This window comes from Ornithodoros turicata, chromosome 5 (assembly GCF_037126465.1).
Source record: "Ornithodoros turicata isolate Travis chromosome 5, ASM3712646v1, whole genome shotgun sequence".
NCBI classification, from domain to species: domain Eukaryota; kingdom Metazoa; phylum Arthropoda; class Arachnida; order Ixodida; family Argasidae; genus Ornithodoros; species Ornithodoros turicata.
In genome coordinates this window covers 11,366,505-11,382,564 of record NC_088205.1, presented here as the reverse complement: position 1 = coordinate 11,382,564, position 16,060 = coordinate 11,366,505, and the positions used below count along the sequence as shown (strand labels likewise).

The 16,060-nt window shown below is 48.0% G+C and overlaps 1 protein-coding gene across 2 annotated transcripts; it reads right to left on the bottom strand.

Annotated features, from left to right (window-relative positions):
- Window positions 1-1,704: 1,704 nt before the first annotated feature.
- LOC135394015 (plasma kallikrein-like) lies at window positions 1,705-14,307 on the bottom strand. 2 transcript variants are annotated; one of them, XM_064624437.1, is made up of 6 exons: window positions 14,204-14,307; window positions 8,791-8,974; window positions 5,646-5,733; window positions 5,326-5,512; window positions 4,017-4,165; window positions 1,705-1,944 (listed from the first exon to the last, which is right to left on the bottom strand). In XM_064624437.1, the coding sequence occupies exons 1-6, from the start codon at window positions 14,259-14,261 to the stop codon at window positions 1,762-1,764; spliced, it is 849 nt and encodes a 282-aa protein (XP_064480507.1). In that variant the 5' UTR covers window positions 14,262-14,307; the 3' UTR covers window positions 1,705-1,761. The 2 variants fall into 2 exon arrangements, with proteins under 2 accessions (XP_064480507.1, XP_064480508.1); XM_064624438.1 differs by lacking the exon at window positions 14,204-14,307 and adding an exon at window positions 11,125-11,232.
- Between the last annotated feature and the right edge of the window lie 1,753 nt (window positions 14,308-16,060).

Genomic DNA, 16,060 nt, shown 5'->3' with positions numbered 1-16,060 from the left:
TGCCCAAGCCTTCGGAGCATTCTCATGGCTAACTAGTCTCCTCCATGGAGTTCCTCCACAAGAGCCCCCACACCGTCACCCTCAGTCATTAACTTTCTTTAATTAACTTTTTCATTATAAAAGCTACAAAGTTGCCCCAATGAGAAAATCTCTTCCATTCGGTCACCTGATATCGTAGCCGTTTTCACAATAAATATGCGTTCGATAGATCGCCCGCAAAAAAAAACAAAAAAAAAATCTTGAAGGAAAACCATTGCGCTTCTTAGGAGACGCGTCTTTCCTTCACCCCAAATGTGAGAGGGAGAAAGAGCACGCTATCGCCTCTCGCGTCCTGGAAAAAGATTAAAAGGGAACAGAAAATGCAACGCAAGATAAGGCCAGTACCGAAGAGCCACACGATACATTTCTTTTGTTTTGTTTCCGCAAGTTACAGCTCATCTACGCATGAGGCGGCACTGTGCTTCTTCCCCCTCTCACGTTGGGGATCAATGAAATACGCGTCTTGGAAGATGCGCAATGAACAAAATAAAGAAAAAATGGCGTTCTTTCACGAATTTTTTGCGGGCGATCTATCGAACGGAGTATTGTTATGAAAACGGCTACGTTATCAGGTGACCGAAAGGAACAGATGTGGGACAACTTCGTAGCTTTTATAATTAAAAAGTTAATTAATGAAAGTTAATGAAGACATTGCCTTTGGACTTTGGTAATACCCTCCTAAGGAGTGCCCTTCAGCATATGCTATATTGCAATTGATTTCATCTTGGAGAAAGTGTCATATATATATATTTAAAAATATATTCGCAGTTAGCTGGGACACCCTGTATGTTCCTCTCCCAAGTGGTCCCCACATTCGTCGGCATGTTATGAGACTATTGAGTAATCATTTCTTACTTTTTCTCACGTCCAGACGACCAAACCCTTAACCTACTCTTGTCATAGTGTCGTACATGCCTCGGTCGACCACATTGTGACAAAATCCCGAATTTTACACAGAATAATTCTGTGTTGCCGGGATATGTGCTGTAAAGTAGTTACTGCAAAAAAAAAATAAAAAAAGAAAGCTAAAGAAATCGTTGTTTGTTTGCATGTAAGAAAAAAGAGGGGCAATTGACTCCTCTCCCGACTTGTTCTGCTACTCCGAACATAAATTATCTGCTTCCTTCCTCCCTGCCCCCCCCCCCCAAAAAAAAAGCTTCTCATATGCTGTACTCGCAAGCTCGCTATTCACTATTCACATGTTCGCTATTCAGAAGAAACAAAGTTTTAAAAAATGCTTAGGGAGTGCACACTGCAGAGCTCCCATAGTGAAAAGAGAGCCCCATATATTAAAGGAATATTCAACCGCGAAAGCCCAGACCGGAACTGTGCTAAGTGCACTCCAAACGGATTTTATGCCGTGTATAGCTCGTGGCGCACATGCAGGAAATAGAGTCAGCAGCTACTTGTACAGTAATATTCCGGAAATGTTGCTATATCGGATGAATGCTACACCTAGCAGTACATTGGAAAGTAAAAAAAAAAATCCGGCCGCGATGACCGGATGGTCACGTTCTATGTTCAAAAAATTGATGAGTGAAAAAGCCGTCTGCAATAACTATGCCCCGCCCTATACGCACGTCTTACTCGTCTATCAAACTCTGTCGTACCATGGCGATTAAAAAGGGGAAATGAGAAAGCAAAATCAACGACACAGAACACCAATGACGGAATTTCTTTTTTAATGCAGACATAGAGCAAGTTGCTGACTGACGTGTTCCTTCACGGGGTGTTTTCACGGATCGTAGAATGAATCCAATCCAGAACATAATTTACGCGCGCAAATACAGAAGGCTCGTTGGGCAAAGCGCATAGACCACTTTTATCGCCTCCCCACGAGGTTATTCCAACTTGAACCCAACTTCCGTCTTCTCTTTCGCAGACGATTGGACCTCCAGAGTCGCCCTGGTGAAATAACGGTAACATTATATGAAGAGTAAGCGGGCGGAAACGAAGCACCGCTCACCAGCCATATACGAAACAGTGTGTTGATAGCAGTGCATAGTAATGATGCACGCATAAGAAGATGATGTGATGGGACTTGCACCGTCGCTATGACGGTACGCTGCCCCTTTGTTTTTCTGGAGGCGCTGAGTGCAGACCTGCACCACCTACTTATGGACTGCCCGGACTACCAGCGGGAGCGTGCGATCTTGCAGCACGAGCTGCATGCGATCGATCATCGCCCATTTGCCATAGGCAAGGTGCTGGGCCCATGGTCCAGTCCAGCTCATACATACATAAGATCTGCGTCACCTTTGGGACTTCCTGTCATCAACAGGCCTCTCCACCCTGCTTTTATTACCGGACCCCTTATCATATCCATCATCACCTCTCATCACGTACAAGTGGCACTGGGGCAGCGCCCAGCCTCCTGGCCGGCATCAGCCCCATCTCACCATCGTATCTCTGTCTGTCTGTCTGTCTGTCTGTCTGTCTGTCTGTCTGTCTGTTTGTTTGTTTGTTTGTTTGTTTGTTTGTTTGTTTGTTTGTGCGTGCGTGCGTGCGTGCGTGCGTGCGTGCGTGCCTGCGTGCGTGCGTGCGTGCGTGCGTGCGTGCGTGCGTGCGTGCGTGCGTGTGTGTGTGTGTGTGTGTGGATGCGCTGAAAGTTAGGAGACTATGCAAAAGTGTCTTGTTAGAGTCCGTCCGTTTAACGGGCGCAGGACAGGAACTGCATCTTCATCTGCTGCGCGGAGTTTGAACCTGGCTTAAGTATTTTCCCTTAACGTTAGTCATGGCCTCGTCGCAGGTCACTTACCATGATTGCGCGCTTTCGTGGCTTTCGCTTTGAAGGCACACGAAGGTCCTACACCACCATGCAACATCATACAAGAGGCTTTGCCCATTTTAAAGGGCTCTGCTGCCATCTTTTCCCAATTTTGTGGTCGCCTCTGTTACAATCCCAGTAGAAGGACATAGAATGCGTCGTATAATATGTCTTATGCAAGTCGTCGCTGAGGTGTCTTTTGCACCATGATACAAGGTGTTTCGCACGTTTTGCTGCTGCAAGAAATTATCCAAAGAGCGTGAACAGTTGCAGAAAAAGGCAGGAAAGCTGAGTTACCACCCCTCTCACTCTTCCGAAGATAATCGGAATTAGAACACGAGCTTAGAATAAAAAACTGAACTTAAAGTGACTTCCTCAAAGATATTCGAATCGTGCAGAGATATTAGATCAGATGCACTTGAAGAAGCTGTGCGTGCCGACTCTCACCAGATGCATTAGATACCCCAAAACAGAATATCTACACTCCCCCTGCCCTGTTCTTAGCGCTAAATACACTGTTGCCAGCTCATAAGGTAGCAATAACTTAGGGGTTGTCTAGCACCGCGTTAAGCTGAATTGAACAAGACGGTGAAGTGGCCTGATCAAGGAAAGATTTGTCTCAATGACGAGACCCGTTGGCCCGACAGTGTTGCGTTTTACTGCCCAATGAATGAAGTCATGCTAACTTCAAACTCCACACGGTAAGCCGTGTCTAGGTGTTTACCAACTCAGGGCGTATGATTCAATTTCGTACAACCTGCCAACGTACTAGCCTGCGCCTCATGCCGCGCCCTGTTAAGAACCTTATCAGTGTGTGTGTGTGTGTGGGGGGGGGGGGTTCGAGGTAGCTTGCCGTTGTTGGCCGCACTCAAGTGGCCATCGTCACGACTATAGCAAAAAAAAAAAAGGACGGAAAGTGGGAGAGGGGAGGTGAGGTGAGGACTTCAAAGTGATGCATAGGCAGGATGACCGATGCTGATGGGACGGAGGCACACTGTAAGTGGGAGGTGCACTGGAGTGGTCTTTCCTCTAGGCCTGTTTCTTGAAGAAAGCGCACGAGGCCGCGAGTTTTTGAAAGTCGTTCCGGACAAGAACCTTCGGGGAAGAGGACGTCCGTCAGTATGCCAGGCCTGGCGTGGGGAAGATGAGTTTCCCGCAACCTTATCCGTAATTTGCTGTTAAAACTGTAGTGACAAATACGGTGACTTACAGAACACGTGCCTTTCCCTCCTTCTTTATAGCCAGCACAGATCATGTCATCAGTGATATTCAGCTGATGTGTTGCGTAAGCTAGAGCGCACTCGTCGTTACTCAAAATGGGTAGGTCCACTTTTTGCAGAATGTCAGCAGTGGTTCCATCTGAAAGAATCAGAGACGAAAGTGATATTTGGGGGGGGGGGGGGGGATATGCAGTTTCTGCGTTCTCTCAACAATTGCTCGCTTTGTACAAATTAGACATATTCACTTACAAAGCTTACAAGCTTTCACGGTACGTACACAAAGGTCGCATCACATCACATGACTAGCGTATTCACATCACATCGCGAGAAAGTATTTCACATAACGAAGCGAAAGCATGCGAGTAGCCAAGGGACTCTCCTGTTCGTCGGCATCTCTGATTCATAGAAAAGAAAATGTCCAAAAGTAACGCCGTATATTAAAATTTGGTAAAATAAGCAAGCGACCTGTTGCGTCACAAGCCTAATTGCGAGACTAGTCCTTTGCTTGCGACGAACGAGAACGACACGTAATTAATTATTCCACACTACATAAAGCAATTAATGTCAGTATAGTCAACAACAGTAAATCAGTGAAGTGATGATGACATGAGATGCTTCCCCGTGGTGGACGCAGACTTTAGTCACGTGGAGTAGTGTACAGATCTTGCGGTTCTATGAGTGCTGAATCTGTCCTACAATTCGTTCGTTTCGTAGTCCTACAGTTCGTTGCTTCGTCGACTACGCCGTATTCTGAGGAGACAGCTGCTGCCAGACGCCAAGGTCCGTTGCGAGTTTTGAATAGCTTGGTGGCTTCAGCCACCAAAAAAAAAAAAAAAAAGAGAGAGAGAACCTATTTACACTTTGGGATCACGTTTCGGATCTTCCCGTGTACTTAGTGCTTCGTTTTCATTAAACTCCTGCTTTTGACATCTTATCCACAATCTGCCGGTACACAGGACCACGGATACACGTCTTTGTGATATTTCCTGCTCACACACTTGTCAACACTGGAGCGGGCTCTCACTGGTCTCCTCAAACGATTTGTCCACTCATCGCAGCAGATCGCATGAGGTGACCAGTTGTCCTCATTGTGACCTCATTGTCGCGTTTCTTGGGAAGGAGAGGGAGAAGGAAAGCCTAAACTGCGGTTTATTTCGCTCATATATCATGAATGACGCAACGCGTGAGTTCCGTTCCTTTTGGGTTGGTGTCTATTCACGGGCATTCACGCATTCCGTGATGAGCAATGTTTTCTCTGTTGTACCTCTTTAACGTTTCATGTCATTTCAAGTTACATACGGTTCTCCGTCAAACCCCAACCGCTTGTTGTGCATGTCACGCTGGTGTAATCTTCCTCAGGTTCTGGTAGACACACAGGCCCGATGTACTCGGTGAAATTCACAGGTTCGGATAACCGCACCAGACAATAGTCATACTCCGCTGCTGCTCCGTTTTCGATCAATACATATTTTTCATGTATGACAACCTAGGGAATAGATAACAAGGTATCACTGTATTGAGCAACAACAACAAAAATGTGGAACCGTGGAAGAGTTAGTTGCCATGTAGGGCTCATCTGTTGATAATTTGAGCGGTGGACAGAATAATACGAGTATCACCTTGTCAAAATACCTCGCTTCCTGTGTTTCTTCAAAGTGTGCCACGTTTTGCTTCCCAAACAGTGCCACGTATCCAATATGCAGGGGGCTACGTAAAAGTATGATGAGGAGATAGTGAGAGAATATGTGCCCACTCAAGGACAAAATGTGTAAATGACTTCAAGCATAACCGCAAATAAATAAAGACTGTGTGATTACGTAAGCGCACAGTCTAGTAAGCTGGATGCCTACGGTAGACGTCCCGCTGTTTATGTAGCACGAGCAAGTTACCCCGGCCGTTTCCCCCATTTTCGCTTACCGAGCTCGAATCTGCTATAGGGCTCTCGCCTGCGCACACGTCGCCGGGTCCTGACGGAGTCACCTACAAAGCATTGCGGTATCTCCCGCTTTGTGGCCGCCAGCTCCTTCTGGGCCTCTTCAACGAAACTTGGCAGGCCAGCTCCATCCCGCCGCACTGGAAGTCCGCGATGATCGTGCCTATCCTTAAACCTGGCCGGTCCCCTCACAACATCGACTCTTTTCGGCCAATCGCACTTACAAGCTGCGCAGGGAAAGTCATGGAGCGGATGGTCCACTCTCGCCTGAACTGGTTCTTCGAAGCCTCGAACTTCTTCCCTGAAGTCATGGCCGGCTTCCGTCAAGGCAGGTCGGCGATAGACAACGTAATCGACATTGTCTCTAGTGTACAACAAGCGCGATCGGAAGGGAAGCTCACAGCAGCGGTCTTCCTTGACGTCAAAAAAGCATATGACAGCGTGGTGCACAGCACTGTCATTGCGACGCTCCAAGAGGCTGGTATTGGGGGCCGCCCGCTCGCATGGATTCGGGACTTCCTCGTTGATCGCACCTTGTTTGTGCGCACCTCTCAAAGGGACACTGCACACTACAGAGTTCTGCGAGGTGTCCCGCAAGGGAGTGTGTTGAGCCCACTGCTGTTCAACGTCATCATGGCTGCTTTACCTGCTCAACTAAGTGAACATGTCAACATCACAATATACGCCGACGACCTCTGCATCTGGGCCTCCTCCACCCGTCGGGATGTAATCCAGCGTCGCTTGCAAGGTGCTTTGGACACTATCGTATCTTACCTCTCCGACCGTGGTCTTACTATCTCACCTAGCAAGACTGTTGCCATGGCATTCACCCGCCGATCCTTCCGCAAATTCCCCCTCCGCGTTGACGGCCAACAGCTCGCCTTCGTACGTCATCACAAATACCTGGGCATAACCATTGACAGGGAGCTGACCTGGTCCAAGCACGTCAAGGCCATGTCTACCGCGGCGACTACCATCGTGAACGTCCTCCGCCGCATCTCTGGTTCGTCCTGGGGCCCATCATACCCTGACCTTCGCCAGGTGCATACCTCACTCGTCCTAGGGCTTCTGCGTTACAGCTTACCGGTATTGCACGGTCTAAGTTCAACGACAGAGCGCGAACTTTTGAACGTCCAGGCGCGAAGCCTTCGAGTGTGCCTTGGTGTCCCCAAAACGACCGACACCTTCCTGGTCTTGGCTGAGGCGAGGGAGACGCCAGCACACGTCCTACGCGACATGGAGACCCTGCGCGCATGTGCGCGGTACCGCACACGACATGCTGCCCACTACCTACGGGACATTCACCTACTGTATGAAAGCTCAGGTTTCGGGGCTGCTGTTTGCAGGCTGGCACAGTCTCTTCCGCCCCCTCCGTCGCGCATGCTATACGCTCCACCTTTGTGGACCCTCGAGCTGCCTCCGACGGACCTGCATATTCCCGACATGTCCCGCAAAAACGACACTCCTGTCCTCGCTGCGCGCCAGTTTGCTCTTGACCATTTGAACTCTGTCCACGGTCAGCGTAAAGGAATTTTCACAGATGGCTCGGTTGTGTACGGCGCGTCGTCTGCAGCTTTCTACATACCTCACAGCGATACTACGCAGACTTTCAAGCTGCCGCATGAAACTTCATCCACCGAAGCGGAACTGACAGCCATCTATGAAGCGCTCAACGCCATATCCGGTTCACAGGCCGACTCGTGGTCCATCTTCACGGACAGCAAGTCAGCATTGGAGACCTTGGCGTCGTACCGGTGCAGTGCTATTTGCGATCTCCGCACGCTTGTAATCGCCAGATACAACGAGCTCTTGGCTTCCGGCCACAGCGTACGGCTCCAGTGGGTACCCAGTCACGTCGGGTTGCCCGGAAATACCCGTGCCGACATTGCTGCGAAACGTGCCCATACCACGGCTGCCTTGAGTCTCAGCATCCCGCTTTCAATGTCTGCCTGCCTGCTCCAAATACGTCGCTTGCGCACTCGCTGTGTCCTAGATTTCACAGAACGAGCCATCTCGCCCAATACATTTCTGCACTCCATCGACCCAAAAATGCAATACGTCCCTCCCCCAAACATCACGAGGAGGGAGGCGTCCGTTATCCACCGACTTCGGTTAAGCGTAGCTCGAACGCCAACACGGCTCTTCCAACTCAACACGCTTGACACCCCTACATGTGCAGCCTGCTCTACCGAGGGCAACACTCCCCACCTACTCCTCCACTGTCGCCTGTTCGCCGCTCCCCGTGCCACTCTGATGGAGCGGCTAGCTGCCCTAGGGCTCAGGGAGGTCACGCTGGCAACGCTACTGGGCCCTCTGCAACGCCCCATTCAGTGGCGCGTCGGAAGGGAATTCGTACGCTTCCTTACCGACACAGGGCTCGCGCTGAGCCTGTGACTGCGCCTCCTTCTTTCGCTCTTTCCGATTTGTCTTTATTTTTTCTTCTTTCTCTTTATTTTTCCTTTTCTCCCTTTTCCTTTTTGTAAGCGGGAATAGCAAGTCGGCTGCTGGAGCCAGGCTAACCTTTCCCCTCTTTCGTGTTTTTTTTTTTTGTTTTGCAATAAACCTATATTCCCCCCCCCCCCCCGGCCGTTTCTATAAAGCACAAATGAATCATTTAATGAAAGAAATTCAGCTAATACGCGGTTCTTGTGCCATATGATCATTGTACATACAGAGGATGAATTGTAATATTGCGTCAGCTACTACGCCGTGTGGTTTGAGGAAACACGAACGCTGAAGAATATCTCGTGCATCATTCTTGTCATGGAAAGCGTTGCAGCTGTTCGCATTCTCACTTCGCTTGCACTAACACTGAAGTTCGTAATACGTACTTGGCACAGCAATGTGCAGCTGTGATGATCCAGTTCTCATTTACAACAGACGCACCACAGGCGTGGATGTCCACAGGAGGAAGCCTAAAGCTTAGAGACACTTGCCAAGGAAACTCGTGAGGCAAAGCGTCTGTTCCCCCAATGATACGTGGACTGCCATCACTGTCCCTTCTCTGGCCACATTCTGCGACGAAATAGTATGTAGTGCAGTGCAGTGCAGCGCAGCGTAGCGCAACGTAACGCAACGTAACGTAACGTAACGTAACGTAATGTAGTGTAGTGTAGTGAAGTGTGAAACACCCCATCTCATCGCCAGCAGTCATTATTGTTGTTGTTGTTGTATGACATTTGAAATTCAAAGAACATTCTGTAAGCGTAGCTGAGTTTTTACGGAAACAAAGCACGATCTGTGAGGATTGGGTTATGCAAGTTTCCCAGTCCCTGGAAAAGACGGCAGTAGCTCGCCGAAACTATTGGGGCATACCAAACATTCTGGGATGTATTGAGTTGTTCCAGTAACGTACAATGAAATTCATAAAATGCATCCGCCAGATGATGATGTTGACATCGGGTGTTTCGCCACCGGAGCCCTGCACGGTACATCATTTACGAATCAATTCACTAGCCTTGCAACCGCTTGCAGTCAGGCAAGCCGTGCGTTGCTAGGCATTTTTTGTGAAGCTATACATAGCATATACAGGGTGTTTATTCTTCCTTTCGTGACAGATTCTTCATTTAAAAAAAGCTATAAGGGCTAGATGGGTAGAAATCTAGCGAACCGGTAAAGAAGTACGAAGGGTGTTGCCTCAGGACAGGAACCGCCGATATTTTGAACGGAGACTGTTCGTCTACTGGGCACCGTCCTCATCATTGCCATGGTATTAATTTCTTCCCTCCGGGCTGTTGACCAACAATTCGCATGAACCTTTAACACGTCACACCAAACCCTTAAATACCATGCCAATGATGAGGACGGTGCCCATAACAAGAATAGTCTCTCTTCGAGATATCGGCGGTCCCTGTCCTGAGGCAACTCCCTTCGTATAAGGACTAGAGACATGCTGTTTTCACTTCTACCATCTCTCTACCTCTACCATGAAAGAGCACACTGCCGCCTCTTGCGCCCTGAAAAAACACTACAACAGAACAGAAAACACAACAAACAGAAAATACAACCCAACATAAGGGCAGTTCCGATAGCGTCACCTGATACACGTGTTTTGTTCTGTGTCCGCAAGTTAAAGCTCATCTTCGACCCATTAGGCTCCGTCACCCTCTCACAATGGGGTTGAAGGTAAGACGCGTCTCCGAAGTGGCGCAATGAACAAAATAAAGAAAAAATGGTGTTCCTTCACGAATTGTTTGCGGACGATCTACCGAACGAATTTTTGTTCTGAAAACGGCTACGATATCAGGTCACAGAAAGGAACATATGTTCGCATTGGGACAACTTCGTAGCTTTTATAATTAAAAAGTTAATTAGGGATTCTTAGGTAATTATTCATTTGACGGTTGAGCAATATATATGGAGTAGAACGTCCGCCGGCCGAAAAATAATAGAAGTAAAAGCAACATGTCTCTAGCCCTTATAGTTTTTGTATGAGAAATCTGTCTAAAAAATATATATATACAAACAACGTATAGAACACATACAAAACGCAAACGTGGTGTGGTTTATTTGTCTGTGGCCACACGCCTTACAGGTGAAAGACTAATGAAATTTTTAACAAAGGAATTTACGAAACAATAAGCGTTGGCTTTTCGTTTAGTCTCAGTTTCAGGGCGCGTCGCCGTTGGGAGTCTAGAAAAATACAAAAGGAAGCTCAACGCTGGATGAAGAAAAAACAAACATGATGATGATGATGATGATGAAACTGATTCTCGGAAAATCTGTGGTCATTTCAATGTCCGAGTCAGAGTGGCTCGTGTTCTTTTAGTGGCGTCGCATCTGGTGCGTACAGGAATCATTATACTGTCGTCAGAAAAGATGTGGCACGAAATGAAAAGGTTTTGCGAAACCCAAGTTGTTCTGAGATTATAGTAGAAGACAACGCAAGAAATAGGTATGTGGTGCACCTAGACTCTGTTCAAACAGTAAATTGGAGCGAAGGGAGGGACCCACGTGATCCAATGAAGGCCGTGCATTCAAAGCAACTCAAAGCAGTAAACTAGTAAACGTAGCATTCAACGTCGGGAGACGAGTTTCTCCTGTTTGTTTTTCTTACAAACAAAGAAACAACCAACGAGTAGGCTAGAAAATTCAAATCAACATTATATAAGCAACTTTGGGTGAATGTATGATGTATGATCAGGATCATATATTCGTCTACTTACTTGCAGCAAGTGCGCAGCAAATGATTGCCACAAACAGGACAGCTACTTTCATCTTCACGATGTAAGGGAGAACAGGAATAATTCTGTTATCTTGCGCGTATGTTATATATCTTTACCCCCTACATGGGATTATGCAAGCGGTGTACATCGACCAGCAGTTTAAGGTCCTTTCTGTCAGCAAAATAGATTTGCGCTATAGTGTTACGCATGCCGAAGTCTAAAGGCGAGTTCCCACATATAGCGCTTCGCTCTATAGGGCTAGAAAATAGCGCTCGAAACCTAGCATTGTTTTTCCGTTTGCCGTTCCCACATACAACCGAGCACATAGCGCTATCCTGCTGGGGTCACGGGATATCTCTTTACGACGTGATGCACCGGTGCTGCCGTGATTGCTTACTGTCGGCGTCGGGTATCCTCAGCATCAAAGGGGATGACACTTTCGATGCTGTGATCGCGATACCAGACTATAGCAACCAAACACCCATGCATAGGCAGATGAAACTCGTGGCCATTTTCACGTCGTCGTCGCATTCCCGTCTTGCTGCTTCGAGTGATCGGAAGCAAAACAAACCCCAGCTTCCACGACGTCACGGCTGAAGGAAGCTCACGATTGGTTAACGCAGACTCACCGCTCAATATAGCGCTAGAAAAGTTGACCGGGGCTCTACTTCGACAAGAGCGGTTTTATAGCGGTTCGTAGCAATGCGAGGAGGAAAATATAGTGCAATTTTCTAGTACTATGTAGCAACGCGCTATATGTGGGAACTGGCCTTAATGCGGTACACGAGAAACGTCTAACTATATTATCAATCAAGCGTCTAACAATATATGATGTAATCGTTCCAAGAGAAGCCTTTTTGCTTTGCCTCCACGCTGCCGAATGTTTGGAAAGTAAGCAAAACGTCTCTTTACAAGAAGTCTATTAATCGCCGGTTGTGAGACTGAAGGAGGCAACGTTCCCTCTCGAGCACGCAGCAGTGATACTTAAGGGGGCTATAAATTCTACCAAGCTAGACTGCTGACCGCGTCGGCTCTAAACGGTGATTTTAACTCGTTGACTGTGGTACCTTTTCTATAGTTGAGTTCGATAGGTCCGTATCTTCACCACATATAGTATGCTCCTCGCAGGACAGCCGCTCATAACGGGAGGTGGAGCCTGCTTTATGTACGGCATAATTCATACAAAATAGGCTCCGTCTCCCGTTTTCAACAAATCAGGGACGAGAACGTTGTCATTCGAGGATGATGGTTGGCTAAGATCATGTTATGTGGTGAAGTTCATTTTTAAGAACCGACAGTTTTCAGACATATGTCGGCACAGTTCCCTCGAAGTCGGCCCAGGAGGCACATTCTGCTAGGGCGTCAGTCGTGAAGTTGTCCACCTCTGTGAGGCCGTCGACAGTGAGCCCTTTCACCACCACCACCACCACCACCACCAGCAATAATTTTTAAGAATGGCTAGCAGAACATATGTGTACCTCCGCGTTGGCGTCTGATTGGGTTCTCTCTTTCTTCAAATGATGTAACAATGAATAGAGGTAATGCCACCTAGATGCAGAAGCCTGCTTATTGCCTCCTTTCGTTCCTTCGCCACGTGGATATATAAAATCAGAATTTGTCTGCTACTCCGATTCACCGTTCTGCGAATTCAAGAACACGCCAATGATTGCAGCTCACCAGGAACATGCAGACCTAAATATTTAGACAAAAAGTGCAAGACGCTTTCCAGAAAATCAGTTTTAGGAAAGATTGGGACCGTTTTGCGCTTTATTTCCAAGTTGTCCCATTTAGTACGCGGGGACGTTCAATCACAGCTTACAGACGACGGTGGTTCGTCTTGATGGCCACGACCGATGAAAGCACGTTCGTGATTGGTTACGCCCGTTGAAAACACGATCCTCATTGGCTTTTTCTTAACTGTTACGTCGTGGCGACGAGGAAGCATGCTTCCTCCATCTCGGTGGTGCCGATAGAGGTATCTGGATGGCAGTACGAAGAGGTACATATTGATCTGACCCATCTTCCATGGAGATATGACGAACTTGACGTGTGGCCGCTACGACACCCTCATCTGCCAAATAGGCGACAAGGTCCTCGTCGGTGTACTCAAGAGGGATGTCCAAGACCTTCCCCGTATTTTTGACATATGACGACGGTATCATGACCGTATAATGTAAAAAACCCCGAGACTAGGGAACACGAAGGTACAGACACAAACACGAAGTGTTCCCTAGTCTCGGGGTTTTTTACATTATGCATCATCTTCACCAGCTCGCTTGCTTCCTAGCCATTTTTTCATTATCATGACCGTGACCGCGATACCGGCTACCTCTTGCAGGCCCATCAGGTTTGAAACAGCCCCCTCTGTCTTGACAAAAATGCACATCGAGCCGTCACGGTTCACGCGATGATGAAGAATAGGCTCTTGGGCCGCGGAACGAATGGTCTGTGCAATGCTGTTTGGGTTGACTTTCCAAAATGACTTCTCGGAAAGCGTCGGCTTGAACAGAACTGGATACCTTGTGGTCTGTTTTTCTTGTATGTGACAAGTGTGAAGGGGTCACTCATGTCCTCATCCAGGGTGTCCTGGCGGTCCGCAGGAGGAGTTGCCGGGTTTACAGAGTAAGACTCAGTGCTGGAAGACCAGTCCTGAAGCGCTGGGGGTACCGCAGGAGGTAGTTGTCCAGATCCGGTATCCTCTGGACGCTCTGGTCGTTGTGGCGAGCGACTTCGGTCGCGGAAGCTAGAGCGACCGATGTCTTGAGATGGACCGGCATGATGCATATCAGCCGGTGTGAGGGCCATAGGCCCTCAAAATTGTGGCAGCTAGGCCTTGGAAACAGACCAAGGAAACAGGAGCGACAGAAGCTACGTCCGTGCAGTGCAAGCGCGAGCATAGCATCACACCGTGAATGAATTGGAGAGAATGATAGAACGTACGTGATTTAATGATGACCATGCATCCAAAGCAACTCCTTACAAAAACTCAAAACAGTAAACCTATTGCCTAAAACATTATGTCTAAGCAACTTTGAATGTATGTATGCATGTATGATGAGGGTTAGTCTCGTCTACTTACTTGCAGCAAGTACGCCGTAAATGATTGCACCAAACAGGACAGCTGCTTTCATCACCATGATGTAAGGGAGAGCAGGAATAATTGTGTTATCTTCCACGTAGATTATATACCTTTACCTTTACATGGGATGATGCAAGCGGCGTACATCGACCACCAGGTTAAGGTCTTTTGTGTCAGCATGATCAGAGGTCTAAAATAAATTGCGCTGTTGTGTTACCCACATCAAAGACTAACGCACCGGCCTCGGTGGCTCAGTCGGTAGCGTGTTCGCCTTCTGATCCCGAGATCGCGGGTTCGAACCCGGCCGAGGACGCCAGCAACTTGGTGGCAGGGTACAAGTTGCTTAGACACGCTGTCTTCCGCGAGGGTGCCGTGTGATGAGCTTTCATCGCACGTTAAAGAACCCTCAGGTGGGCAAAAGCAATCCACAGACCGACCGCTGTGGCGTCGCTCATGATCGCAGTTGTCTCGCGACGTAAAGCACCCAATTATATAAATCAAAGACTAACGCAGTGCTCAAGTAACGTGCAGCCCTTCTGCACGTACATGCCTTTCTGTACCGTTTCCAGTTTGTAGCCAAAATGACATCCGGTATCGCAGCAAACACACTCTGCGCCAACCACTGTGCCGATTGACGCAGTTATCGCTTCTGATTTGAGGAGAAAGAGGGCCGTACTCGCCTTTTTATGGCAATTATTCAGGTTCCCACGAAGAAGCGTACGCCTCCCATTTTCAACAAATCTGGAAAGTGAAAGACATCCTTCTGCATGGTGGATGGTTCCGAGCGTCCTTAGTTGCGGAAGGACCGGAAGTCTTCGTGGCACCGGAAGTTGTGACGTGGGCTTGTTTACGTTTACCTGAGAATGTCATGTACACAAGAAATAAGTCACGGCGCCAAAGGCGGCTTTGAGAAACGTTGCACTTGAGCACGTTGTTCGTATTCTCACTACCGGAGAGCTTGTCGTTAAGTCTCGCAGGTGCGAGACTCTTCGGTAATATTCCCCCGGTCTGCTGTTCTTTTAAAGTGTTCTATGGCTCATGCATGTGGCTTCCCCTCATTTCTACACTTCTGCAGCATACCGTGTTCAACTTTTCATTATCGTTATGGTATAAGGATCACGGAATCACGGTAATGCGAAAAGCGCGCTTTTGCTGCGTCGGTGTCCCTGTGGCGTCACACTGCTCACCCTCGTCTGTTTACTCATCGCGGTACCGGTTCAGTAGGGAGGCCTGGAAGGATTACAAGAGATTTAGCAGATTGGAAGGTTTTTGATAACGGATCCGAGAATATGATACGCGAAGCTCCTGATGCCTTTGAAGTGGCTGGCACCATGTTGCTCATCTTCGACCTGAAAGCTTCCTTTTCACTTTTGGTTGGTTCCCATGGAAGGCTTGTGATGTGTTAAAACTCCCTAATGTTCCATTCCTTTTCATCTCTCTGCCCCGCGTGTAGCTGCCGCTCTGTAGCGCTGCTTTCACTTTCAATACCTTCGCGCGGATATGTAACTCTCTTTTTTTCCTCCTCTCTGCTGCAGAGGGACGAGGGGGTTTCGTTCAACAGGCGCGACGATCTCCTGAAACCTGCCCGGTAAGAGCTGTCGCTGTATCAAGACTGACAGTGAACGATATCTTAGCGGTATCACTTTTAAGCTAATGAATTACTAGTTCCCGTCGGCGTCTGGAAGGCAAAAATAAGCACTGTAACGTAATCGTATGCGCCTGTTGTGTATGAGTGTAGGACTTTGCTCGTGTTGTGTCGTGCAAAACCGTTCGAAATACTTCAAATGAAAAACGTCTTCCCTCCGAACTGCCTCGAGCCATGCTTTTTTCGCTGGAACTACCAAAATAACCAAACAG

Bases quoted from the DNA above. Each gene is read 5' to 3' on its own strand.
- LOC135394015 (XM_064624437.1), bottom strand. From the start codon at position 14,261: ATGGTGATGAAAGCAGCTGTCCTGTTTGGTGCAATCATTTACGGCGTA. The intron at 8,975-14,203 runs GTAAGTAGACGA...ATTTCGTCGCAG, and splicing joins TTACGGCGTACTTGCTGCAA to AATGTGGCCAGAGAAGGGAC. The intron at 4,166-5,325 runs GTATGTAACTTG...TGATTCTTTCAG, and splicing joins TTGGGGTTTGACGGAGAACC to ATGGAACCACTGCTGACATT.